Source organism: Acanthochromis polyacanthus, chromosome 17 (assembly GCF_021347895.1).
Source record: "Acanthochromis polyacanthus isolate Apoly-LR-REF ecotype Palm Island chromosome 17, KAUST_Apoly_ChrSc, whole genome shotgun sequence".
NCBI lineage: Eukaryota > Metazoa > Chordata > Actinopteri > Pomacentridae > Acanthochromis > Acanthochromis polyacanthus.
The window spans coordinates 34,301,895-34,329,024 of NC_067129.1; the positions used below are offsets into that span (position 1 = coordinate 34,301,895).

Below are 27,130 nucleotides of genomic sequence, written 5' to 3' on the forward strand. Positions count from 1 at the left end.
CCGCCTGAAAACAGCAAAATAACATTTATCAAACTCAAAAAGTGTAAAAACACAACGAATCGACACCTTTTAAAGAATAATTAGATTTTATTGGGAAACTGAACCAAATCTCAGCTTAAAATCGTCACATTTTATCAAATTCATCTCATTTTTCTTTCTAAATTGACAAAAAAATAAGATTCTGTACAAACCAAAAAAATCTGCCCTCTTCTGTGCAGCTGTGAAGCTAAAAATGACTCAGCAGTAACTGACAGTTACTCAGCAAAAATTCAAGGACTTTTAGTCAAATTTCAGTCAAATTTTTTTTGTTTCAGTATCAGTAAAACCTCTAGGAATAATGCTCTATAATGCAGATTCTAAGTTTATTTCCCATTTTTTAACATAAACAATCCAAGAAATGTAATGATTTGTAGCATTAAAACCCTTTTCTGCCCTTTATCTAAGATGTTTTGCATGCTATAAGTTTGTGTTTGTTGTTTGCAGCTGAATCACTGAGAATAATGTTGGAGCAAAACGCTGTATTTGAATATTTTTTATTACAATTTTAAGTTTCAGATTTGTTGAAGTGACAGATGATGACAGATGAGTAGTTCAAGGACAATTCCTTTTGTTTTTCACAGTTTCTGGCTCTGACTAATGGTGAATGTGACAAAAAACGTGATTATTTAGCTTCTCAACTACCTGAGATACAAATGATTTGTTGTTTTTACAGAATCATGCTAATATTTTAATGATATTTTGACAAATTTGGAAATGAAACATGTAACATAATTTGGTTTTAATAAAATATTGTGTAATCTTAGATTTTGTTAATTTTATTCACGGAACTTCGCCTCACCGATGAGTAGTTCAAGGGCAGTCGGAAAGTTGAAAATTCAAACATTCTATTTCTTTTTACAGTTTCTAGGTCTCATATATGATGTAACTTTGCTGATTTTTTAAAAACTTAACAGAAGTTGAAAAGGAAACGCAAGTTTTTTTAAATGTAACTGCACATCAGAGATGAGTAGTTCAAGGACAGTTGGAAAGTTGAAAACTCAAACATTCCATTTATTTTTACATTTTCTAAGTGTCTAAAATGGTGTAATTTTGGCTTTTTTTCAAAACCTAGCAGAAGTTTAGCGAAAAATGAAAATTTTATCAATATTTTTCTGTAGTGTGCTACAAGATACGCAGAATGTTTTGTTTTTACAGAATCTGTTTAATTCTTTCATGTTATTTTCGACAATTCTTTGAATGAGAAGCGTAAAGTAATTCGATTTTAAGCTTAGATTTCTGAGTTTTCTTTTAAATGGAACTTCGTGTCAGAGATGAATAGTTCAAGGACAGTCAGAAAGTTGAAAATTTAAACATTCTATTTCTTTTTACAGCTTCTAGGTCTCATAAATGGTGTCATTTTGGTGATTTTTTTTCAAAAGCTAACATTCCTGTCAAACTCACCTGCAGGTTTTGAAGTTCAAAAGAAAACATATCAGTGTGAAAGTCACCCTCATCCCTCAAGAACATGTTCTACTGAATTTCTGACTTCTCTCTCTTTCTAAACATGGCTGTTCTGTTTTCTTAGAGGTGCACGATTTTAGATTACAGTGAAAAATTTATAAAAAAAACGCTCAGAAACTGCAGAAGAAGACTAAAAGCAGCCTCTGTGTGTATTCAGATCCAGCAGAAGCTGTCAGCTGATGAACACATCGTCGGTTTAGGACTTGTTTTGTTGTTGGTAAATGAAAATAATTGGCTGCTGCTGCTCCGTCATGAAAGCTTAATTGGAGGAGGAACTCACATCTCCTGTTTGCCGGAGCGTCCGCAGGGAATCTTCCCCTTCTTGTGCAGGAAGTAGATGACGCTGCCGAGGAAGGCCAGCAGCAGGAGACTCAGTATGATCACCACTATGATCACCCCGCTGCCCTCCGCTGCACAAACAAACACACACAGGCTGCATGTCAACAGAAATACACAACTCAGAGTGACATTCAACAGCAGCGACGGCCACAGACGACGGAGACGGAGCAGCAAAGAGCCTCAGCTGGACGGTGGTTCCACAAACACAACACTAAAACCAGCGACAGGTGAAGGAAAACATGTTTTATCTCATTATTATGCAGGAAAACCTCAAATCAGGGCATTTATTTAGAACAAAGTGCTGCAAAAATGAGTCAAAGAACAAAAACTCAGACCTCCAGGTGTCAGTATGATGGTGTGTTTACGTATCCATGACTTCAACATGAAGATGTTTCTGCAGCATTAAGAGAAGCTACGCAGTAAAACAATATAATACAGGTGGTTTTAATGTTGTGGCTGAGTGGTGCAAAGTAAAGAAATCAATGAAAACAAGTTAATGAGAACAAAAGTTTCTTTTTAAAGTGTCAAACACCAAAGAAAACATACAGAAATCTGAGGATTATCATCAGTTTTACACAAAAACAGCTTATTCGAAGTTCTGGAACAATTTTTTTTTAAAATAACCCAAGAAAATATAAAAAATCTGATCAAAAATCCAGTTTTGCAGATGTGTTGGTGTGTATTCTGGATCACTGAAGTGTAAAATTTAGTGTTTTTTGTTCATCAACCCCAAATAAAAGCAAAAAATTCTGAAGTTCATCGACTGCTTTCTTTATTATCTCTTTGCAAGACCCCAAAAAGGAATAAATATACACAACATTTAGTGTGTTTGCCATCAATTTTGCACTAAAAAAGTCAATTTATTGGGGTTCTTGAACTTATGTTGGAAAATAACCTGAGAAAATTAAAAAAAATTAGAGCAAAACTCCAGAGTCAGGTGTGTTGGTGTGAATTCTGAACCAGTGAAGTGTGAAAGTTTAGGTTTTTTGTTGTTGACTGACTCAAAATAAAAATCTGAATATTTCCACATCAGCTGCCTTCCGGTATGTTTGTCATCAATTTTACACAGAAAAAAAGACAGTTTATTAGAGATTCTGGAAGAATTTTTGAGATATTGGAAAACAACGCCCAAAAAATACAAAAATTGAGATAAAATCCAGTGTTTCAGGTGTGTCCAGTTAAACTGAAGTGTAAAATTTTGTGTTTTTTGTCGCTCAACCCCCCAAAGAAAAGTCTAAAAATCGGAATATTTCCAAATTAAAGTGTAAAATTTAGTGTTTTTTGTTCACTGACCCCCCAAAAAGCCAAAATATCTCAGTTTGATCAACTCCTTTCTGTAATATCTCCTTCAACACCCCAGAATCCTAAATAACTGCTACTTTAAACAAACTGCATCATTTTAAACAACGTCGCTGCTTCTTTATAAAACTTCTTTTTCCTGTGCATGAGGAATAATTTGCCGAGCGTGAAATGATGCTGTTTCTGTCGTTAAACTGGCAGGAGAATTAAAAAAGTCATTTATTTTGCTCATCGTCTGTGACCTCATTAAACATTAATCCGTCCAGAATGTAAAGAAGCTGCTCTGTAACTCCAGAGAAACATTTTAAAAGAGTTTATTATGTGAAGTGTAGCTCAGAATATTCCTATTGTGGTTTAATGATGCTGCTGTGTTCTTAAACGTTCAATTATTTCGTCTTCTCTAAGCTTTAAACATCGTTTAATGAACTATTCTGCAGTAAAGAGTGAAGTTTTTGCCATTTATATGTCTCAGACAACTTGAGAATTTGGATGATTTCGATGAAAAATTACCGTTTGAAGCTTAGATTGGGTGGAAAACACAAAATTGGTCTATTTTTTTCTCCGCATGCTACGAGGTTTATTTAATTTACACAGAATCTGGTTCATCTTTTAATATTTTAATGTTATTTCTGACAATTTGTTGAGTAAAACAGTCTTATATTGATAAAATATTATGATTTTAAACTCAGATTTTGTTAATTTTCTTGGGGGAACTGCATCTCGGAAAGTTGAAAATTCTAAAATTCTATTTGTTTTTACAGTTTCTAGGTGTAATTCAGGTGATTTTTAAAAACTAACAGGAGTTTTGATGGAACTGAGATGAGTAGTTCAAGGAAAGTTAAAAAATCTAACAATTCCATTTGTTTTTACAGTTTCTAGGCGTCATAAATGGTGTAATTTTGGTGATTTTTCAAAAGCAAACAGAAGTTTAATGAAAAACACAAAATTTATCCATTTTCTTTTTTCAATAGCACGCTATGAGGTGTGCACAATTTTTGTTTTTACAGAATCTGGTTATTAACCTTTGAATATTTTAAGGTTATTTCTGACAGATTTTAAACTAGACGTAGAATAATCAGATTTTGATTTTGGCTTCTAAATTGATCAATTAAAATTGGTTGTTTTTACAGATTCTTGTTAATCTAATCCTATTTTTGACAAATTCTCAAATGAAAAATGTAGAATAAAATGATTTTGATAAAACGTTACAATTTGAAGCTTAGATTTCTTAATTTTCTTACAGGTGAGTAGTTCAAGGACAGTCAGAAAGTTGAAAATTCAACAATTCCATTTGTTTTTTCAGTTTCTAGGTGTCAAAAATGGTGTAATTTTGGTGATTTTTCAAAAAGCTAACAGAACGTTAATGGAAAACGCAAACATTAATCAGATTTATGAATGTTTCTCAGTTGTGTGGTATGAGGTACACACAATTTTCTGTTCTACAGAATCTGGTAAATCTTTACTTCTGACAAATTGTTGAATGAGACCCGTAGAAAGATTACATTTTGGTAAAAAATTCTGATTTAAATTCAGATTTAACTGAAGCTTCACCTCATAGATGACGGACAGTCAGAAAGTTGTAAATTCCACAATTCTACTTGTTTTTAAGGTTTCTCGGAGTCAGAAACGGCATCACTTTTAAACCCAACAGAACTGCATGTCAGAGATGAGCAGTTCAAGGACAGTCGGAAAGTTGAAAGTTAAAAGTGTTTGTGGTAAAGCCATGCTGGCAGACTGGACACGGCAGTGATTAATGCTGTGAAACTGTGAATACCAGACAGTTTATCATTCTACTGTCATCTAACAGCAGCGATTGTTTGTGGAGTCAAACACGTCCTTTAAATCACAGTTAGAGTAAAAACAGCAGAACACCGGTTTAAAAAGGCAGATATGATCAAAACCTCATGACCAGTGTGAAAGAAAAAAGCTCTGCATGCTGTAAAAAGTCAGAAACAGTGAAAGACGACTAAAAAACCTGAAGAAGAAGAAAGAAAAACATAGAAAACAGGAAAGAGAAACAGAAAAACTGACATTTGAAATCTTCTACATCCGGTTTGTATTTTTAAATCAGAAGATGTGAACAGAAAAGATGTGCAGGAGAATGAGGAGAAAATATCACTCCACCAAGGAACACAGCGGGGTTATGAGACGATCGTCTGTCTGTCTGTCTGTGTGCATCTTACTCTAAAACAGACCAATGGATTTGGATGAAACTTTCAGGGAAGGTCAGAAATGACACAAGGACCAGGTGATACAGTTTTGGCAGTGATGCAGCTTATAGTCTGGATCCACGGATTTGTTAAAGATTTCTGGATCACTGCGAGATAACGACACAGCGTCACTGTAACCATGACAACCAGTGAACACGACGTCAGCTGCCTGCTGACTAATCCACCGCTGAGGACTTAAGACTTATCCGTAGGAAATAATACGACGAAGCAGCCTTGGCGCAGTGCTGCGTTCTCTGAGTGCTTTTCAATTTCTTTTCGCTCTGTTTCTAGTCATTTACTGCAGGAAGCAGCAGACAGAACTCAGAAATGTCTTGTGTGCACCATGACCCAGTTATACTGCCACAAATTATTTTTTAAAAAAAGAATAAATAAATGTGATTTTTTTTTTAAAGTTGCATTTTAGAAAGCTAAAGCATATTGTTTTGTAAGTAGCGGTGCATCACAGAGGATTAGTTCAAGGACAGTAGAAAAGTCGAGAAATCAACTATTTTCTTCGTTTTTACACAAAATAAATGTTGCAATATTGGCGATTTTTAAAGATCAACCTCATAGACGGGTTTGAAGCTGCACAAAGTGAAGCACCGCATCAGAGAAATTTAACGGAAGAAGCAAAATGTGTCCAGCTTCTTGCTATTTTTTTCTTTGACAGAATCTGTTTAATATTTTAATGCTACATAATTTACTATTATTCATTATTATTATTTTTGAATGAGATGTAGAAAAGTAGATTCTGAAATAATATCATGATTGTAAGTTTAAAAGTCATTTTTTAATGTAACTGCAAGTCAGAGATGAGTAGTTCAAGGACCACTGGAAAGCTGACAATTCTACGATTTTATTTGTTTTTACAGTTTCTAGGTTTAATAAATGATGTAATTTTGGCGATTTTTAAAACGCTAACAGAAGTTTAATGGAAAACAAAAAAAATTTTCAGTCATTACTTCTCAATTGTATGATACGAGGTACGCACTAGTTGTCGTTTTAACAGAATTTTGTTAATCTTTTAGTAATTTATTGATATTTTTGACAGATTGTCAAATGAAAGAAATTAGAGAAGATTAATTGAAACGGCAAAATTTGGAAAAAATTAGTTAGTATGACTTCTCAGTTGTCTGAGATCCACATAAGTTGTTGTTTGAACAGAATCTTTCTCTCTGTTCTTCCAAACTAAACATGTAGAATAATTACATTTTAGGCTTCAATTTCATTTTTAAAAATGTAACTGCATGTAACAGATGAGTAGTTCAAGGACCGTCAGAAAGTTAACAAATCAACGATTGTATCTGTTTTTACAGTTTCTTGGTTTAATAAAAGGTGTAACTTTGGCGATTTTTCTTAAAACAAATTTAATGGAAAATGTGAAGTTTGTTCAGTTTTTCAGTCGTTGCTTCTCAGCTGCACACTGCTAGGTACGCACTACTTTTTGCTTTTACAGAATATGATTCATCTTTTAATATTTTAATGGTAATTTTGACACATTTTTGAATGAGAGACGTAGAATAATTAATTTTTTTTATGTTACTGCATGTCATAGATGAGTAGTTCAAGGACTGTCGGGCAGTTGACAATTCAACAAATTTATCTGTTTTTACAGTTTCTAGGTCTCATAAATGGTGTCATTTTTGTGATTTTTTAAAAGATAAAATGCTTTTTAAACTCACTCAGAAGGTTTAAATGAAAACGCATTTGCGTGGATGCAGCCTGTACTTGACCAGCTACATAATTTTCTGCATTTTATTTGCTTTTCCTCCAATGAAATGTCCAGATTAGCGTCAGTGACGTAATTCATTGTGAAAAGCAGAGCTCTGACTAACTGCCCCAGTGCTTTGAGTCCAGTCAAACCGACCGTGTGATCACCAGAGCTCCTAAAAACCAGCTAATAATCAGCGACACAACCCCAGTTTTCCTCGTTTTCTCCGGTCTGGATGCACTCTTCACTGTGTTTTACGGGTTTGCTTGTTTCCCCCAGAGCCCGGTGAAGATTTAATGGAATGAAGTGACGGCTCAAAGTCAGAAAATTACCCATAATAACGCCCCGTCTCCGTAATTAACCGAGAACGCTCCTGGTATTTACAAATCCGCTATAAAACACGAGGACTGTCTGGAAAGAGTCCGTAAAAGCTGATAGCGTTCTGTAACCTATTTTTATTTGCTTTTAGGTTAAACAAATACTGTTTTTAGCAGCGTCGGGTGTTTGCTCTGAGCTGCTGCTGTGCTCGAATTTTTTTTATTATTATTTTTTATATCAGACGGAATATTTAACGCGCCCGCAGGCCATCCCTGAGATCTGGCAGCGAACCGAAGACGGCGCTGGTCGCTGAGCAGACGTGATAAATAATAAATAATCCTCTGAAGCCTCCGTTGTCACACCGAGCCGAGAAGAAATGCACCGACACAGAAGACAAGGCTTTGAGCTGGAAGAGGGAAGAGGAGAGGCTGGAGGGCGATGGTCTTACCCGGAGAGAAGGGGGCGGTCGTGGTGACCCTGGGAACTGTGGACAAGTAGAAGAACACTTAAAAACTCTCATATTTACTCAACCTCAGCTGCTTCTTATGTTGAACTGACCCATTTAAAAGTGAAAAAACCTTAAAAAAAAAACATTGTTAAAAACCTTTTCTAAGTATGAAACTTCTTCTGTTTGGATGAATGAGTGGAATCAACACATAAAATGGTTTACTGCTCTTATTTCAGTGCTCAAATAAACGTTCAACATCACTCCATAAAAAGAAAAAAATTATAAAAAAATAAATAAAATTTGTAAAAATTTTGACATCATGTAAAACTATTGGATTTTATATGTAGGTCTTTCCAATGTACATTAAAAAAAGTTTTAACGTGCATTTTTTATGAAAAATAAATCATCCTCACTGAACCATGAGCTCTTCATGGCTTTAACCAGACATGACAGGAAGAAGTTACAGTGGTGGGCTGCAATGTGACGATGTGTTCGCTGAAATCAGGACGTTTTTATTGCGTTTAAGTGAAACAGTCCACATGAACGTGATGTTTTTGTCTTATTGACAACCTCAAGTATGCAAATTAACTGACAGCTCCCAGCTGTTTCTTCACATTTGCAGAAATAATGGAGGCTGTTAAAATGAATTTCTCAGTCAATCTGAAGTCAGAACAGAATTATTTAACCTCAGCTGCTTAATAATTACTAATAATCCCCCAAATATTCGTTCAAATATTCCATATGCAGTGACTAACACAAGTTTTTAAGAATGTAAAACTCGTTTGAAACAGAAAACTCATAAATGCTGACTTTATTCAGGGTTTTGAATATTTATTAATGGATTTTGGTGAGTTTTCATTATTAATTAACCTGTTTATTATTATTTAGATTAAACTTTGGTCTGTTGACCCTCCAGATAGATTTTAAGTCAGTATGTTGTAACTTTTTAGTTAGATTGTCAATATTTTGGTATCATTTTTGGCAAATTTTGGAATGAAACATGTAAAATAAAGTGATTTTGATGAAATATCATTATTTTAGTCTTAAACTTTGTTCCTTTTCTTGATGGAACTGAACCTCACATATGAAGAAGAGTTGAAAATTTTACAATTCCATTAGCTTTTACAGTTTCTACGTGTCATAAATAGTGTAATTTTGGCAATTTCAAAAAAAGGGAGATTTGTCCTGTTTTTCAGTCGCTGCTTCTCAATTGCACGGTACAACGTACGCACAGTTATTTGTTTTACAGAATCTGGTTAATCTTTTAATGTTATTTTTGACAAATTTTAGAACGAGACACGCAGAATAATTAGATTTTGATAAAATATGAAGCTTAGATTTCTTAATTTGTTTTGATGGAGCTGCACCCACAGATGAGTAGTTCAAGGACAGGCATAAATTTGAAAATTTGACACATTCATTTTCTTTTTACAGTTTCTATGGAAACAACACAACCGTTACTAGAAGCAGAGATGACTCTGCCACACAGTATAGTGTTTTTCTTCCTAATTGTACAATGTTTGGGACAAATGCTAATATTCCCAGGAGTCTAATCTTTTCTAGTTACCTGCTTGTTAGCATGCTAAACAGTTAGCCTCGGTAGCTTTCAGGTGCTGATTTTAACACAAATGTTGGAATTTTTTGGTTTTTCTTCCTAATTATATAATGTTTGAGATAAATGTTGATATCCCCTGCGGTCTAATCTCTCCTTTCTGCCTCCATATTTCTTATATTTAGTTACCTGCTTGTTAGCATGCAAAACGCTTAGCCTCAGTGGCTTTCAGATGCTGACTTTATCACAAGTTGCAGCTGAAGTCTCTGAAAATAAGGGACATATTATGACTTATTAGAACCAGTTTAAGGCCCAAAAAGAGAAAATCTAATCAATTTCTGGCAAACAAAATTTAAAACGATTACTTGAGGGTCATGCTTTGGAAATCTTTAATTTTTTTTCAGCAGAATAGAGATGAAAATTAACAGAAAAACTTTAAATAATTACTTTGATGTGCAGGTTTTTTTCACATATTTTTGCTCCATATCACATTCTATTTTTTAAGCTGCTGTTTCTATTATTACTATTAAAGCTGAGGTTAATATAATATGATAAAAGTCACCTTATCCAAAATAAATCAGCGGTATGTGCTGAGAATTGTGGCTCATAATTGAATAAAACAAAAAAGAAGAAAGAAAATATGTGAGTGTGCGAATTCCCTCCGTAAAATGTTTCATTTACGCCACATGAAAACCTAAATGATGAATATTGAGCTCCACATGGTAGACTTTTTGATGCCGGCGGCCAAAATCTTTAAAACTGATGAGAAAATGTATTTGGGAAGAATTCACGACGTTCATTAATTTAGGCTTCAAAAGCAAAATAAGTTCCATTTTCTTGTCATCACTTTCCAACTCACCACTGCTCCTTTAATTAGCAAGAAGATTTGTGGCGCTTTCTGTAACAATTCTGTCACATTGGAATGAAAACTGGAATTAAAGCGGCTAAAAGATGACAGAAAAGGCACGACGAAACAGAGGAACTTTCCAGATTAATGTTGGGAGGCGAGTGGATGTGACTCTTACTGGCTTTGATGCTGAACGCCTTCACCTCGGTGCCCATGTTGTTGGAAGCGTTGCACTGAGCGCTGATGTCCGAGGTGACTTTGACCGACACCACACTGTGAGCCATGTGCTCGTTGGCCTTGTTCAACACTTCCACCCAGTTCTGCGGACAGAAATGCAGAAAAAACTAAACTATTAACACTGCAGAACCTCATTCAACCTGCAAAATAACACAGAATAACTGGATATTCTTTAATAGTAGCTTGTCCATGAGATCCTGCAGAATTAGTGACACAATGTGAGACAATAATGAAGAAATACGGTCCAGTCCAGTTCTACAGGTGGCTGAATGTCATAAAAACACACCTACAGAGTTGTACAGCTCCAAGGAAAACTTCCATTTTTGGAACAGATCTAAACCCACAGGACCTGATGATGATTTACTGATTTACTTTATCAAAAACTCTACTTTTACCATTTAAAACATTCCTTTATTCCCCCCAAACTGATGTATTTTACTCCACTGTGCTGCGAAAGGTCAAATATGTTTCAGAATTTAAAGAAGTCTGGGTTAATTTGCTTTTTTAAAACCTTCAACAGAATAGAATAGAACTTTATTTGTCATTGCAACAAGTACAACGAAATTGCAAAAGTCCTTCAGTCAGTGGAAAACAGTGTGAAGAAATACGATAAAATGTGTTTGTGTTTGTCTTTGCAAGATATCTAATTTATTATTTTGTGAATTTAACAAAGAATATAGACCATCTATGATAAAATAATCCAAACTAAGCCAAGATAAGATAAGCTAAGATAAGATTAGCTTAAGTCTGCTATGTGAACATAAGCTAAGAGAAGGTATGATAAGATAATCTAAAACTAAATCAAGATAAGACTAGATAAGCTAAACTAAGCTCAGGTAGGCTATGATAAAGTCCGCTATGACAACATAAGCTAAGTCAGGGGATGACAAGATAATCTAGACTAAGTCAAGATAAGCTAAGCTAAAACAAAAAAAATATGAGATAAGATAAGATAAGAAAAAGTTGAAGTCTGCAATGATAACACAAGCTAAGACCAAGTATGATAAGATAATCTAAAGCTAAACCAAGATAAAAACAGATTAGATAAGCTAAGATAAACTAAGATAAAGTCTGCTATGATAACATAAGCTCAGGGCATGACGAGATAATCTAAACAAAGTAAAGATAAGCTAAGCTAAACCAAGAAAGATAAGACAAGATAAAGTCCACTACAATAACATAAACTAAGAGAAGGTTTAAGATAATCTAAAGCTAAGCAGAGATAAGACAACTTAAGCTAAGCTAAGCTAAGCCAAGAAAGATAAAATAAAAAAAATATGTTGAGAAAAAGCTTAAGTCTGTTACGATAACATAAGCTAAGACTAGGTATGATAAGATAATCTAAAGCTAAGCCAAGGTAAGCTAAGCTAAGCTAAGATAAAGTCCGCTATGATAACACAAGCTAAGACAAGGTATGATAAGATAATCTAAAACTAAGCCATGGTAACATAAGATAAGCTAAGAAAAATAACATATTTGGTTTGTAAAACGTCAAAAATAACGACAGATGTTCAAAAAAAGTCCACAGTGACGTCTTCAATGTCTTTCTTTGTCCACAACCTGAAGATATTCAGTTCACTGTCATAGAGGAAGAAAGAAACCACAAAATATTGAAATTTAAGAAGCTGAAATCAGATAATTCTGACTTTCTTTCCATAAAAAGTTAATGAAATTATGTTTATTCATCTGTCAGTCATTTTCTCGATTAACTGATTAGCTGTTTGCTCTATAAGCAGTCAGAAAATTCCGAATAAGGACAAAAAAAAAATCTAAGACAACGTCCTCAAAAGTCTTGCTTTGTCCACAACGCAAAACTTTTCTGTCACAGGCTGAACTCAGCCTCGCCCCCTTTCGGTCGCTGTTCCCCTGCCGGTGTGTCGCCGGTCTGTGGGGCTCTCTGCAGCTGCTGATCAGGCGATTGGTCGCAGCCCTGCCACCCTAGCTGAAGTCAGGGCACGGACCCTTCCCTCCTGCCAGGACTGCACCGACCGGCCGACATGGGTCACACGGACTGCCGCTCTCTGGAGCCTGACCTTGTCCCCCTCTATCCCGCGAGTGAGTGTGTGACGATTCCAATAGACTATTCTGTAATAAATTGAGTTAAATCTGCTTCCCGCTGTTCTGTGTGGTCTCTCTGGGGTTCTCAAAAATTACTTACAGCTTGACATTTTTAGATTGTTGCTATAGAGGAGAAAAGAATAAAAAAAATTCAAATTTAATAGGTTGGAATCAGAAAATTCTGCCTTTCCTTTCATAAATAAAGACACTTGAGACCCGAGTCCTCCAGTGTTTCAGCTCAGTGCAGAAATGTGTATATTTAAATTTCAGGAAGCTGCAGCATTAGAGTTTTTCCAGTCAGTCTAACAGCAGCAGGAAGGATTCCATCAACATGGACCAAAATCACTTCATTGAATGGATGCCATGAAAGAGTTCAGGCCATTCTGAAGGCAAAAGGTGGAGCTAATAAAGTGGCAGATGAGTGTATTTATACATACCTACAGCAGAAAACCAAATATCTCTGGTTTCACTGTCAGTACGAAGCGGTTCCACAATTCAGAATATTTCCATCATCTTCATCTACATGTGAACCCTGAGACTCACCTGGCTGCCGATGATGTTCCAGGAGATGCTGGGCAGTGGATGTCCCTGAGCCTCACAGCTCAGGTTCACCATCCGGCCGGCCGCCTCCTCCAGCTGCACCTCCTGCTCCGGACCCACCAGCTGAGGACCACCTGAAGACGTACAGGTATGTCAACAACAAGAATGTTCTATCATCTAAATCCTGCTTAATTTGTCCAGTTTACCTGCTGCCTTCATAAATCTAGATAGTGATGCATTATTTAACCATCTAATTAGCTCCACTCCCTTTAGTGAAACTCAACTCTTTCTATCCAGATGTTTCAAATTGAAGCCCCGTTGTGCCTTCAAAGCAATTATTCATAAATTAAATGCTTTTCTTCATGTCTCAGAAATGTCTCTCAAGTAGAAACTGCAAAAACTGAAACCAGGACGTTAGTTTCTCTCACATTGGCTAATGCTACGCTAACAGCTAGCGGCTAAGTTAGAAGGCAGTAACAGATTAACCTGAAACAGAGTCTGGAAAACAATAATTACTAGAACTTATGATTCGGACATTAGTGGGCAATAAAACTGATAGAACAGTGAAAGAAACACACTTTTTACAGTTAATTTTAGCAGCAATAGCCTGATTATCGTGTTCAATGTTTGCCATTTTTCTGATAATCAGTATATTTATTGACTGTCTATTAATGAATTAAATGTGCTACTTCAGGTTTCAGGACTTCATGGTCTCAGACATGACTCTCAAGAGGCAAAAACTGAACAAGAAACACTAACTAGGAAGTTAGTTTCTCTCACAGTGGCTAAGGCTATGCTAATTGCTAGCGGCTAAGTTAGAAGGGAGCCACAGATTAACCTGAAACAGTCTGGAAAACAATAATTAATAATGCTTTAAGATAAGGACCTTGGTGTACAATAACACTGACAGAACAGTGAAAGAAATACAGTTTTTACAGCTAATTTTTAGCAGTGATAGAGTGATTAAGGTGGCCAAAATTTGGCTTTTTCCAATTATCTGTATTATTATTGGCCGTTTATTGATTAATTAAATGCCCTTCTTTAGGTCTCAGAAATGTCTCTCAAGCAGAAATGGCAAAAATTGAACAAGAAACATCAGGAAACCAGGAAACTAGCTACTCTCACAGTGGCTAAGGTTATGCTAACTGCTAGTGGTAAAGTTAGAAGGCAGCCACAGATTAACCTGAAACTGTGTCTGGAAAACAATAATTAATAAAGTTTTAAGATATGGACCTTAGTAGACAATAAATGTGATAGAACAGTGAAATATTAAGAAAATAGAGAAGAGACAATCTGATCAGTTGACACTATGTAAACAGAGGAGAGCCTAATTTTATCACTCTATTTCTATTTTACATATTCAGTTATAGTCACCCTTAGTAAGGAAGAAGCTTTGTTACAAACAGCAGCTTCTCTGCTATCACATGCTGTTAAAACATTACATTTAAGCTTATTTTTTTGAACAAAACAACATGTCGGTCAGTCCTTATCTAATATCAGAAGTAAGGAAAAGCTGGAGGTGACTGACCCTGGACGATAATGTGGACGGAGCCTCTGGTGTGCAGGGCCGGCAGCGAGGGAACAGTCACCTCACAGATGTATTTTCCGCTGGTTTCATAGTCGGCGTCCTGCAGGTGTAACGTGTTCCCCTGACCTACCTGCTTCCCATCCTGCACAGGAAACATGTGGTGAGTCAAAATAAGTATGTCGATGACTGGCTTTTTCCTTTAACGGTTGAATTTTTGAGGTGTTGAGTGGTACATTTCTGCAACTTTTGACTCTAATGTTTCCCTCGAACAGATTTGCAACAACATGGCATCCAGATGTCCAAAACTACTCCAACCGAATATCCTCTGGACTCTCTAATGCCGATAAAATAATAAGCAGGATGTTGCGTTTAAGTACCTTGTACCAGACGGTGGTTGTTTTGAGGGAGGACAGAGCGTTGCAGGATGCCGTCAGACCTTCTCCTTTGAACATGACCTCGGAGTCTTTGGGCACCACAACAGCTGGATCCAAGTCTGGACACAACAAAACAAGAAGGTAAAGGAATCAGTGCAGAGGTTGAGGTTGCTGTGTTGATTTCTGAGCTTCTAGTGAACAGAACAAGGACGACTATGGTGCTGAAATTGGTCTACATGATGAGAAACTAACCAGAGAGGCAACAGAATGACAACTAACACACTGCAAGTTCAGGTACCTTAAGGATTTAGAAATTGTAAACAAAACTCCATCCTGTGAATGACTGGAATTTAGACCAACATTTGGCCATTTTGGAATTAAATACTGAATTAAAACATTTATGACGGTAGTCTTTATTTTATTAATGAAGTTTATTTGGTCTGTAGTACGTATTTATAATAACCTTGGAGGAAGTGTTGCGTTTGTATCACCTGGGCCTCGGATGTTCTTGATAAAGCATCTTTACAGATAGAGATGAACAAACACCCTTAAGGCCATTATGTAAGGATTTAAAGTGTTAAATTTTTACTTTTATATATATATATATATATATATATATATATATATATATATGTGTGTGTGTGTGTGTGTGTGTGTGTGTGTGTGTATATATGTCACAGTAGAGATGGCAATTCAGTAGAATTGGCAATTCTCCTAGTAGAGATGCCAATCGCAGTCTCTACTAGGAGAATTGCGATTGCTAACCCTAACCCTAACCAATTCAGTAGAATTGCCAATTCTCCTAGTAGAGCTTGCGATTGGCATTTCTACTAGGAGAATTGCCAATTCTACTGAATTGCCATCTCTACTGTGAAATATACACACACACACTCACACACACACACACCCATGTTTGTTTTTCTATACCGGTGGGGACTTACCATTGACTCCCATTCATATCTAACTCCTAACCCATACCCTAACCCTAACCTTAACCATCACCAAATCAATGCCTAACCCTAAACAAACGTTTTTGCACTTTTACATTTTTTATTAACAACAATATGGCCAAGAAAACGGTGTTGCCACCCGTGGGGACCTCATTTTAGGTCCCCACCGTAAGACAAGTCCCCACCTTTATAGCAAATAGTCAGGTCAAAGTCCCCACCTGTATAGCAGAAACAAGTACACACACACACACACACACACACACACACACACACACACACACATATATATATATATATACAGTCCCTGAAAAAAGTCTTGTCGCTTCTCTTAAGTTGTAGGAACAACAAATAGCAACTGGACTTGTCGTTGATCAATTGGAATCAGAAATGGCTCATATGAATGACAAAGCCCTCTAGATTATATTTATTATGCCAAAATAAAGTTTTATATTATTCATTGAGTTTTATCATTTAATTAGGACAGAAAGGTCAGATTTTGCTTGGACAAAAGTCTTGTCGCATACAAAAATAATGTTGAAATCAAACATATACTTTATTCTGAATACACAAATATGCTATAAAACATCAGAACATTAAGTCATGGTGTCTTGCAAAAAAGAATTAATATTGTGTATGACTTCCAGAGCTTGGAGGACTGCATCCATACGTCTCATCAATGACTCAAATAACTTATTGATAAAGTCATCTTAAATGGCAAAGAAAACAGTCTTTCAGGGCTCCCAGAGTGCATCAAGATTCTTCGGCTTCATCTTCCAAGCCTTCTCCTTCATTTTACCCCAGACATGCTCAATAATGCTCATGTCTGGTGACTGAGCTGGCCAATCCTGGAGCTCCTGGACCTTCTTTGCTTTCAGGAACTTTGATGTGGAGGCTGACGTATGAGAAGGAATGCCATTCTGCTGCAGAATTTGCCCTCTCTTATAGTTTGGGAAGTAATGGGCAGCAATAATTTCTTGATACTTCAGGCTGTTGATGTTTCCATCCACTCTGCAGAGCTCTCGTACCCCCCATACCGGATGTAACCCCAAACCATGATTTTTCTTTCACCAAACTTGACTGTTTTCTTGGTGAATCTTGGGTTAGTGCGGCTTCTGCAGGATTTGCGTTGACTGGGATGCAGTTCAATGGATGATTCATCAGAAAAATCAACCTTCTGTCACTTTTCATTGTCCATCCTTCCTGCAAGCTGTGTACCTTGACAAATGCAACACGACTTTTTGTTGTCTTCTGTTTAATGCTGGTTTCTATGCACTAATTTGATTATGGAGAACACCGCATAAGAGAATTTGACAAACTGTTCTTGTAGATACAGGGATTTCTGGCGACCAGTTCACGTGTAACTCTGTTGCAGTTGAAAAAGGGCTGGCCCTGGATTGTCGAAGCAACAAATGCTCTTCTCTAACAGGTGTCTGCCTGACCTGGGCTTGTCATAAATGCCACCAGTTTCTTCAGATCTTTTTCTTATCCTCTCGACTTGACATTTGGATACATTAAAGCTGTCCGCCACCTCAGTAGCAGACTTGGTCTTCAGGGTCTTGATGTTCAGCACTTTGGTCTGTGGTTGGATCTTTGGCATGCTGTCGGGGTCAGGTTGGGCTTCATATGAAGGTCTTGTGTCTTGGGTTTCTTTTTATACACACCTGGGAATGTGTCAGTTACAGTATTTGTCACGGGTGAACTTCTAATCTGTGATTGGTTGAATCATTTAAAGACATGACAAGACTTTTGTCCTTGCAAAAACAGATGTTATGGGCTTTACCAAGACGTGAACATCAGGACACTTTTTGACAGGGTCAACTTGCACCCAGTTATTAATGTGAAAGCCCTTGACATTAAAATGAATCATTTTTTGTGAGAACTGATTGATTAGAAATAAAGTTATATGCCATTTAAGGTTACTATATCCTTATGCGACAAGACTTTTGTCAGGGACTGTATATATATACATGTATGGACATGCATGTGTGTGTTGAGTATGAAGACTGGTTCCTCACAGTGCACAGTGAGCTGCATTTCTCCTTTGACGTCGCTGGAGTCGGTGGCATTCTTAGGGCGACACTGGTAGATGCCACTGTCTTTACGAGACACCGCCGACAGAGTCAAGACGTCGCCGCGGCTCTTCAAGTCCACGTCCAGCGCCTGCAGCAGAAACTCACTTTAAATTCAACCTAAACACATAATGTGACAGTTTAAAAGTCACAGAAGAAGCTTAAGTTTGTTCTTTGTTGCTGTATCAGAAATGTTTGTAAAGCGACAGCAGCAAACCGTATTTTATTTACACCAAAAATGGAAATTGACGTCCAATTCATCACAGAGGTTAGTTCTAAGGGTTGCACATGTAGACTTTAGTTTTATGTGACTGAAAGATAGCTTGTAAATGGAAAAATATTACTAATTTAACCCACTCACCAGACCAAACAATGACCTAAAGCTGGTTCAAAATGACAGCTTTCCACAAACGCGCCTGAAGTCATCCATTAAATAAATGTGACAAATATTCTTTCAGATTTGTTTGGATCTGAAGACATGACTGAGTTTATGTCTGAATCCATTAAGGGCAAGAAACCACGTAGATTTGGCAAATCTGAAAGCCTGAAAGCAAAAATAAATCACACAAAATGTCACTTAGAGTATTTACTACACTGCTAAAGTGAGTGCATACGGCTGCAGTTAATGTGTTCTGTAAAAACTCATCCATACAGCAGAGGTTTTACGAGTATAAACAACATCAATCAATCAATCGGATTTGTCCCCAGTGGGGTAATCAGTCATGCAGCAGTGAGATGAATACATTAATCACACATAAAACACAGGGAACATAAATAAAACACACTCTTCATGACTGTACACAGTAAAATACGCTGGCAGCTACTGGATGGATTCAACTTGGCACAAATTCAAAGTTTTACTTGATGCAAATTAGCTCAGATGTTAAATATTTCATTTTCATGTGTGTCTTTACTACCTCAGAATCATGGTCAGTATTTATTGCTTTTCTATTCTAGTCTTATTTTTACACATTTATTTATATTTTCAGTAATGTATCGTACTTCTTATTGCTTTTCTACTAGGCGGTTTCTCATGTTGTGTAATTTTATTTTCTGAACGGTATCTGGCACAAATATCAATATCTTCTTATCCTTGTAAATTGATTATATATCCTCATGTAAACGTGTCATAAAGAAGAGGCAGAGAGGATCTTTTAACATAAAGAAAAGTCTTTAAGTCTTAATTGGTTTTAAAGAGTACGACATGTTGACAGCCACTGGGTGGATTACCACCAAACCAGCACAAACTCAAACAAAAAAGTCCACAAGTATTGAACTTGATGCAGATTTGTACCTCACAGACTGCAACTCAGGACTGCAGCACATTTTGAGCAAGGTGAAGCTAAGATAAGCTAAGCCAAGTTAAACAAAGTTAAGTTAGGTTAAGCCAAGTCAAGGCAAGTCAAGGAAAGTTGAGCTATGTTAAGTTACACTGCTAAGTGAAGATAAGTCAAGTTAAATCAAGTTTTGTTAAGCTAGGTAGTGTCTACAGATACGGACCCGTACCCGTAGCCTGTGGCCTACGGATACGGCACTTTCCCTTACCATAAATATTAATGAGACGTACATGAATATTAATGAGCCGGCTGATGAACGCGCTTTTGTGATTGGCTGGTAATCCGACGTACATAAATATTAATGAGCCGGCTTGGTAATCCGAGTGATGAAGGCGCTTCCGTGATTTGAGGTGAATCTGCGTGCCGAGCCTGTCATGTCAGTTATCTGCTGTTCTCTTTTCTATCATGCATAATGTCTTATAAATATCATTATCTGACTTTTTCACGGACAGCGATTTGGGGGTTGAAATCAGCACTACTATTAAAAATAGCAAAAAATTTTATTCACGTGACCCTGTTCTAATAAAGCACAAACAGCAAACAAAACAAATGGCGGAACTAACAGCCAGCAAACTACAAGTATTTTTTTTACCTTCAAAAGTAGCGACAGACTATTACATATTAACAACCTAAACAAAACCCTGACATATTTTCTACGTCTGTCAGCACAGACACTGCACGTCAGTCACTTTAATGTTAGCGGACTCTGTTGAATGGCTAAGTTACATAACCACAAAGAAATCTCACAATATCACAGTAAATCGAGTTTGTGGGTTTTTTTAATTCATGCCGAATTAAAGAGCTGCTCCTCACCATTCACGAGTGTTTGTTTCATATTCGACATCCTTAACTTTATCTTGTAAATTAGCGTCCGAAATTAAATGGGAACATTTGCAATGGAGTTCGTCAGCCGCTTCCACCACTGAACGCGGTAAACTACTTAATAGGAACTGGACTTCAAACAATTTATACACGGCGTCTAAAAGTGTAAAAACTGCAATGTCTAAAGTGTGAGAGGAGACGGTGTATTTTTGGTTAAATTATACAATGTTCACCATCAAAGTCATTCATATAAACTGCCTGTAATGTGCAGCAAATAGTAGTTAACCGGCGCCAGCTCTTCAGTGACCTTAACGGGTCCGTACCTCTAGTACAGATGCTACGGGTACGGGTCCGTACCTCTAGTACAGATGCTACAGGTACGGACCCGTACCTGTAGCATCAACCGTTAAGCTAATCTAAGCAAAATTAAGCTGAATCAAGTCAAGCTATATCAAGTTAAGCCAAGCTAAGCTAAACCAAGTAAATTCAAGCTAAATTAAGCTGAGTCAAGTTAAGCTAAGTGAAACTAAGTTAACTTAAGCTAAGCCAAGTGAAGTCACGCCAAGCCAAGCTAAACAAAGTTAAAGGGGAACTTCGGTTTTTTTCAACTTGGGGTCTGTTTCCATATGTAATTTCATACATGTGAGTGATGGAGAAATGAATTTTTGACATAGCTCCAGTATTTAGCCAGGCAGGCAGCTTAGCAGCTCAGCTAGCAGCTCGGCTAGCGAAAAGTATGGGGCAGCTGGCCCCTCCGTGTCAAAGTCCACCCTAATGTGCTTTTGCCCCACACTGACCGGCTCAGATAGTCTCAATGAGTGTCCCACAACATACTAGAGATGAGAAGTGAACGGAAACCTCCACATTACCTGGCGATCGCTCTTTGTTGTGGTCTGTATCCAAATCTCAGGACGCTAGAAAGCAAATCTCGTTCCGAAATCGCGCGAGCTGCCCCATACTTTTCGCTAGCCGAGCTGCTAGCTGAGCTGCTAAGCTGCCTGCCTGGCTAAATACTGGAGCTATGTCGAAAATTCATTTCTCCATCACTCACATGTATGAAATTACATATGGAAACAGACCCCAGGTTGAAAAAAAACAAAGTTCCCCTTTAAGTTAGGGCTGCAGCTATTAATTATTTTAATAATCTAGTATTCTATCGATTATTCTGGTGATTAAATGAGTAATCAGATGTCTCCATTTCCATTTTGCATTCCACGCTTAGCATGCATGTTACATCATCAAAACCAAAAATGAGCACGCTGTGCAACAGAAATAACGGTCCAGGCAGAACAAGGGTGGACATCCGCGCTGTATTGTGCATATATAGTAGTATATAGTGGATTAACAAAGCTTCAAGGCATTTCAGTCATCAAATTAATTGAGGAGTCGTTTCAGATCTAGTTAAGCTACACTAAGTTAAGGAAAGCTAAGCTAAGTCAAGCCGAGCCAAGCCAAGTTAAGGTAAGCCATTAAGTTGTGTTCAGTTAAGTTTAAATAAAACTTTATTAATGCCAAATAGATTTTTATGCCAGACATTGCTCAGAAAAAAACACATGACATAAGAAATGCAACACGTAAAGATAAAAAAGCAATATAAGCATGATGCAATACTGGAATAAAATAAATGAGCTAAAATGAGGCTAGAATACAACAGTATAATGTAATGCTGATAAAAAGTAACAATAAATATTTAAAAAAACATGGGAATATGGCTAAATGTATTCAATTAAAATCTAGATTTTCCTGCTATGTAATGAAGTAAATATAAATTATTTATTCCTCTAGTCCTTCACAGCAAAACTGGTTAATAAAATGGCTGTAAGTGACGGTTTGACAGCCAGTCAGCTGGGCTTTTGTTTTGTCCAGTCATACAATGAATTTGTGTCTGACATGGGAACGAGTGTCCGGTCTCAGACTCCAGCCTGGACGTCCTCACACATGCTGCACACTCATGTCTGCATGGGGCCCTGAGAGCTCTGCATATCAAAAACATTCCCTACAAGTCTCCCCCGTGTCACCCTTTCTCTCTCTGGGGGACTTTCGGGGTGAGAATAGGACGTCCATTCTTACTTGTTCTCTTTTGAAGGCGAAGGGCGGCGGGGGGTTGCCGTCTCCCTGACAACGCAGCTCCACGGTATCCCCCTCTTTGACCAGGCCCTGGGGCGACTCCTTCCACAGCTCCGCCATGGTGGTGGGGTCTGCACACAACACACAGAATCGAATTAGGCCGGCTCATTCAGCGAGCTGTTAAAGTCACTTTACAAGCACATTTCCATAACGCTGACAGCACAGACTGTGTTTGGCTCCGGCTGCCACGGCGTCAACAAAAACCACGGAGGAGACGAGATAATGTGGCTGCTATAGCGATGGGAATTTAAACTGTATTTGTGTTAATATTGACATTTAGAAACAATAAGAAGCTTAAAAGAGGCTTTCCAGTGATTATAAAATGCATTTAAAGTTAAAAAAATACAATAAATGCTGAATTACACTTGCAATTTAGAAATCAATGTTATTTTTTCAGCAAAAACACTACTCTGTGCAATCAAAACAGTTAAAGCAAAGCAAACATTTGATTCTGCGATTTTCTTCTCCTACTTGATACAACAAAGTATGATTGTCATTTGATTAGTCTACAAGAAAAGTCTGACAGAACAACAGTGGGTAATGGATTCCATATTAGGTTAAGCGAAGCTAAGCTATGCTAAGTTAAGTTAAACTAAGCTAAGCTAAGTTAAGCTAAGTCAAATCAAGCCAACTTAAGCTAAGTTAAGTTACGCTAAGTCAAGCTAAGTCAAGTTAAGTCAAGTCAAGCAAGTTAAGCTAAGTAAAGCTAAGCTAAGTGAAGTCAAGTAAAATCAAGGCAAGACAAGTTAAGTTAAGCTAAGTTCAGTTAAGTTTAGTTGACCAAACCTAAGCTAAGTGAAGCTACGTCAAGCCAAGTTAAACTAAGTTAGGTTTAGGGCTTCAGCTATCGATTATTTTATTAATGACATAAATGACACCATAATATGATTGTTAAAGTGATGGGAATTTAAACTGTATTTGTGTTAATATTGACATTTACCAACAATAAGAAGACTTGAAGAGGTTTTCCAGTGATTATAAAATCTTCTTTAAAGTTGAAAAATGCAAAATAAATGCTAGATTCCACTTGCAATTTACAAGTCAACGTTAATTTTTCAGCAAAAACACTACTGTGTGCAATAACAACAGTCAAAGCAAGGCAAACATCTGATTCTGTGACTTTTTCTGCTGCTTGATACGACAAAGAAAACTCCCATAGCTGTCATTTAATCTACAAGAGAAGTCCGACAGAACGACAGTGGATAGTGAATTCCATATTTGTGTGAAAGAAAGGTGTCAAGGTGTCAGACTTTAATTTAAAAATTAAAGTCTTTTAATTTTTTTTTCTCTTTTTGCATTGATTTTCTTACTGTTTGTGTCTAGCTGCTGTAACATAGGTATTTCCACACAGAGGAATCAATAAAGTTGATCTTATTTGCTCTGATTTAAGGGTTCTCGGCTATTTTTTTATCTAAAAGAGACAGCTGACATATAGGAGGCTTTGCATGTGCACAAAACAGTGATGAAAAGACAGAAGCGAAATACTGAATATATAAAGGTTCGTTGCCAAAAGAAACACAGTGTTAGTTGTGAGAAAATATTACAGCTTCAGAAAGAATGATGTTGACCAACAACAGTCAAAGTATCTTGCAATTACGAGTTTTGCCTAATTATTTAATTATAGATTAGCGTCACAGAGCTCTGTCTGACAAATGCAAAGGCAGATTTGACTACCATCCAAAGCAACAGAAGTATTTTGCATGCGTTTACCAGAGTTCTGCCAGCTTTTAAATGCAGATACAGTGAGTAATATTTGGCAGATCAGGTCATCTGATAAAGATTCCTCCATCCTTTCTTAGCTCTAAAGATATTAAAAATACACATATGTATTTATCACAAAGTGAGGTTTTTCCACTATGCAGCCTTCCTCTGGAGCTTAGGAAGACTTTATGCTACTTTTTCCTCATGAGGAATGAATAAACTTCATGCGAAAAACTGGTTGAGTGGCTCTTTGAATAACAAGATGGAAACTAGCCATGAGGAAACACTTCTACAAGATGCTTGTCTCCAGTCTGAGGTCAGCAAATCAGCAGAAAAAGACCAGAAGCACTTTCTGCTGTCGACTGAAAAACGTGAACCTTGAACCTCCAACCAGAGCTGTGTGTTCTCAAGTTTTACATCAAGTTATCAGCAGCACCTCTGGATGTGTTGGTGGTTGGAGAGTTCCTCATGTGGGAGTCTAATGAATATTCCACTCAGCGCACCACATTAGCATCTGTTACATCCATTTAAAACCAGCTTCCACAGAGGATGCAATAAGTGGGCCGAATGAGAAAAGATGAGATTCTGTTACCGCGTTTATAATAAATAAAAACTCTTTAGCCACAGAAGGTATTAAACAACAGAGGTTATAGATAGAAAATTAGGTAAAGTTCAATACAGATCATAAATGAATTTCGATGTAGAGACAAACAGGTGATAAACTTTAAATTTAACATGTGTATTGACAATATGTTTCTGTAGCGTAATAATCTCATAAATTTAGCCTCATATGGGGCAACACGTGTAGCATAATGACACATCATGAAAAAAGTGTGCTATATATGTACTATACCTCTGTACTATACTAAATATGATTATACTTCTGTACTATACTATATATGTACTATACCCCTGTACTAGGCTATATATGTACTATACCTCTGTACTATACTAAATATGATTATACTTCTGTACTATACTATAAATGTACTATACCCCTGTACTAGACTATATATGTACTATACCCCTGTACTAGACTATATATGTACTATACCCCTGTACTATACTATATAGTAGATCTTCTAGAAAAACACAGGCAAAAATCCTTGATTATGTGGGCTAAAATCCTTGATTATGCGAATAATTATGTGGGGTTTTTATGCCATTTTATGCGAGGAATTTGCGGAAAGTTGCAAAGTATGTGAATAGTTGTGAAATATGCAAAAAGATGTGAAATATGTAAGAACAGGGAAAAAAGGTGATTCTTCTCCTACATCCTGTTACTAGGCTACCACTAAGTTGTTGTTTGAGTCCTTTGTGTTCAGCAAGCCTTTTGCTGTGCTTCGTCGTGGAGAAGTGCTGCAACACGGTTGATTTTCTTCGGTGCTCCAGAACAATGTTGCACGGGGTGCAAAAAAGTTTCCCCCCACTTTCGTGCAGTAAATCTGGATACTGTTTTGCCCGGTCTCTGGCTGAAATATTCGTATATGATCTTTGAGCATTCGCCATTCTTGTTTTTCGTCTCTGAGCGCCGTGCAGTGTTGCCAACTGCTCAGTAAGGAAAGTATCTGTTGGCTGTCCTAAAAGTCGCTAGAAGTCGCTAAATGACGTCATCGCCTAATTTGCTTATTTCCCAGTTTGCATGTAATTGTGAGCAACGTTGTAGGAGAGAGGAATAACGTTGTGGAAGAGACCAAAAAGTGAATTAAAACACCCAAAATATGTTTTTGTACTAGAGGCTAAATCCTGTGGTTTATTTTAGTATGACAGTGAAGAAACATTTTCATTTATATCCCGCTCCGTAAGTCTGGATGGGATCTGTAGTGACTTTGTGCATGCGCGATTCATCTGCCGTCTGGCCGCGGAGTGATGTGTCCTCTAATCACACTGGGACTGCTGCGGGGTTACTGGACTGACAGCGTGTGCTTTGGGAGGGGGAGAAGCTCACAGCAGCACCTGCTGCTCATTGAAAACAGTAACTGCAGAATAACCCGAGTTTTCCTGTCAGTCTCCAAAACGGCAGAAAAAGTCACTAGATTTGTGGCTAGTCGCTTTTTGACAAAAAAAGTCGCTAGGACGCTTTGGAAAGTCGCTACATTTAGCGAGAAAGTCGCTAAGTTGGCAACACTTGCGCCGCGCTCCGCATCAGCTCGTGCTTCTAGTGTGTGTGTGAATGCGCGAACTGATGACGTCAGGCCGGGCATCACATAAAAACTCACTCACAACTCCATTTATATTGGTTATAGTTTTCTCATTTTATGCGGAAATTGTGAAATCAAGCGGAACCCGCACATATCTCGTTTTTTTTCGTGGAAATGTGAGATTCTTGCGGGAATTATGCACTGTTTTGCGGGGATTATGTGGCCTTTTGGGAAATAATTGACCCCTGCATAATCAGCGGCATTTTGGTGATTAATGCGGGAATTCATGCGATGGCATAATCGTGTTTTTCTGGAGGGTCTAATATATGTACGATACCCCTGTACTATACTATACATGTACTATACCCCTGTCTTCTTCTTTTCCTTTCGGCTTTTCCCTTCAGGGGTCACCACAGCGAATCAATTGCCTCCATCTAACCCTGTCTGCTGCATCTTCTTCTCTTACACCAGCTACCTTTATGTCCTCTTTAACCACATCCATAAACCTCCTCTTTGGTCTTCCTCTAGGCCTCCTGCCTGGCAGTGGGAAACTCAGCATCCTTCTACCAATATATTCACTCTCTCTCCTCTGGACATGCCCAAACCATCTCAGTCTGGCCTCTCTGACTTTATCTCCAAAGCCTCTAACATGTGCTGTCCCTCTGATGTACTCATTCCTGATCCTATCCATCCTGGTCACTCCCAAAGAGAACCTCAGCATCTTCAGTTCTGCTACCTCCAGCTCTGCCTCCTGTCTTTTCCTCAGGGACACTGTCTCCAGACCAAACAATGTGGCTGGTCTGATCACAGTTTTGTAAACCTTTCCTTTCATTTTAGCTGAAACTCTTCTATCACACATCACACCTGACACTTTTCTCCAGCCGTTCCAGCCTGCCTGTACACGCTTCTTCACCTCTTTTCCACACTCTCCATTGCTCTGGACTGTTGACCCTAAGTACTTAAAATCCTCCACCTTCTTGATCTCTTCTCCCTGTAACCTCACTCTTCCACTTGGGTCCCTC

The 27,130-nt window shown here is 37.4% G+C and overlaps 1 protein-coding gene across 2 annotated transcripts in view; it reads right to left on the bottom strand.

The window, feature by feature from the left end:
- mcama (melanoma cell adhesion molecule a) overlaps nt 1-27,130 on the bottom strand; it is a 118,993-nt gene that overhangs the window by 7,757 nt on the left and 84,106 nt on the right. Inside the window, exons 7-14 of one of the 2 annotated variants that reach the window (XM_051937383.1) lie at nt 22,210-22,337; nt 17,927-18,071; nt 14,965-15,080; nt 14,588-14,729; nt 13,063-13,193; nt 10,403-10,544; nt 7,826-7,861; nt 1,781-1,910 (exon numbers count right to left, since the gene is read on the bottom strand). In XM_051937383.1, coding sequence (XP_051793343.1) covers nt 1,781-1,910; nt 7,826-7,861; nt 10,403-10,544; nt 13,063-13,193; nt 14,588-14,729; nt 14,965-15,080; nt 17,927-18,071; nt 22,210-22,337 — 970 coding nt within the window. The remainder of the gene's footprint in view (nt 1-1,780; nt 1,911-7,825; nt 7,862-10,402; nt 10,545-13,062; nt 13,194-14,587; nt 14,730-14,964; nt 15,081-17,926; nt 18,072-22,209; nt 22,338-27,130) is intronic. The other variant, XM_051937384.1, reaches the window with a different exon arrangement.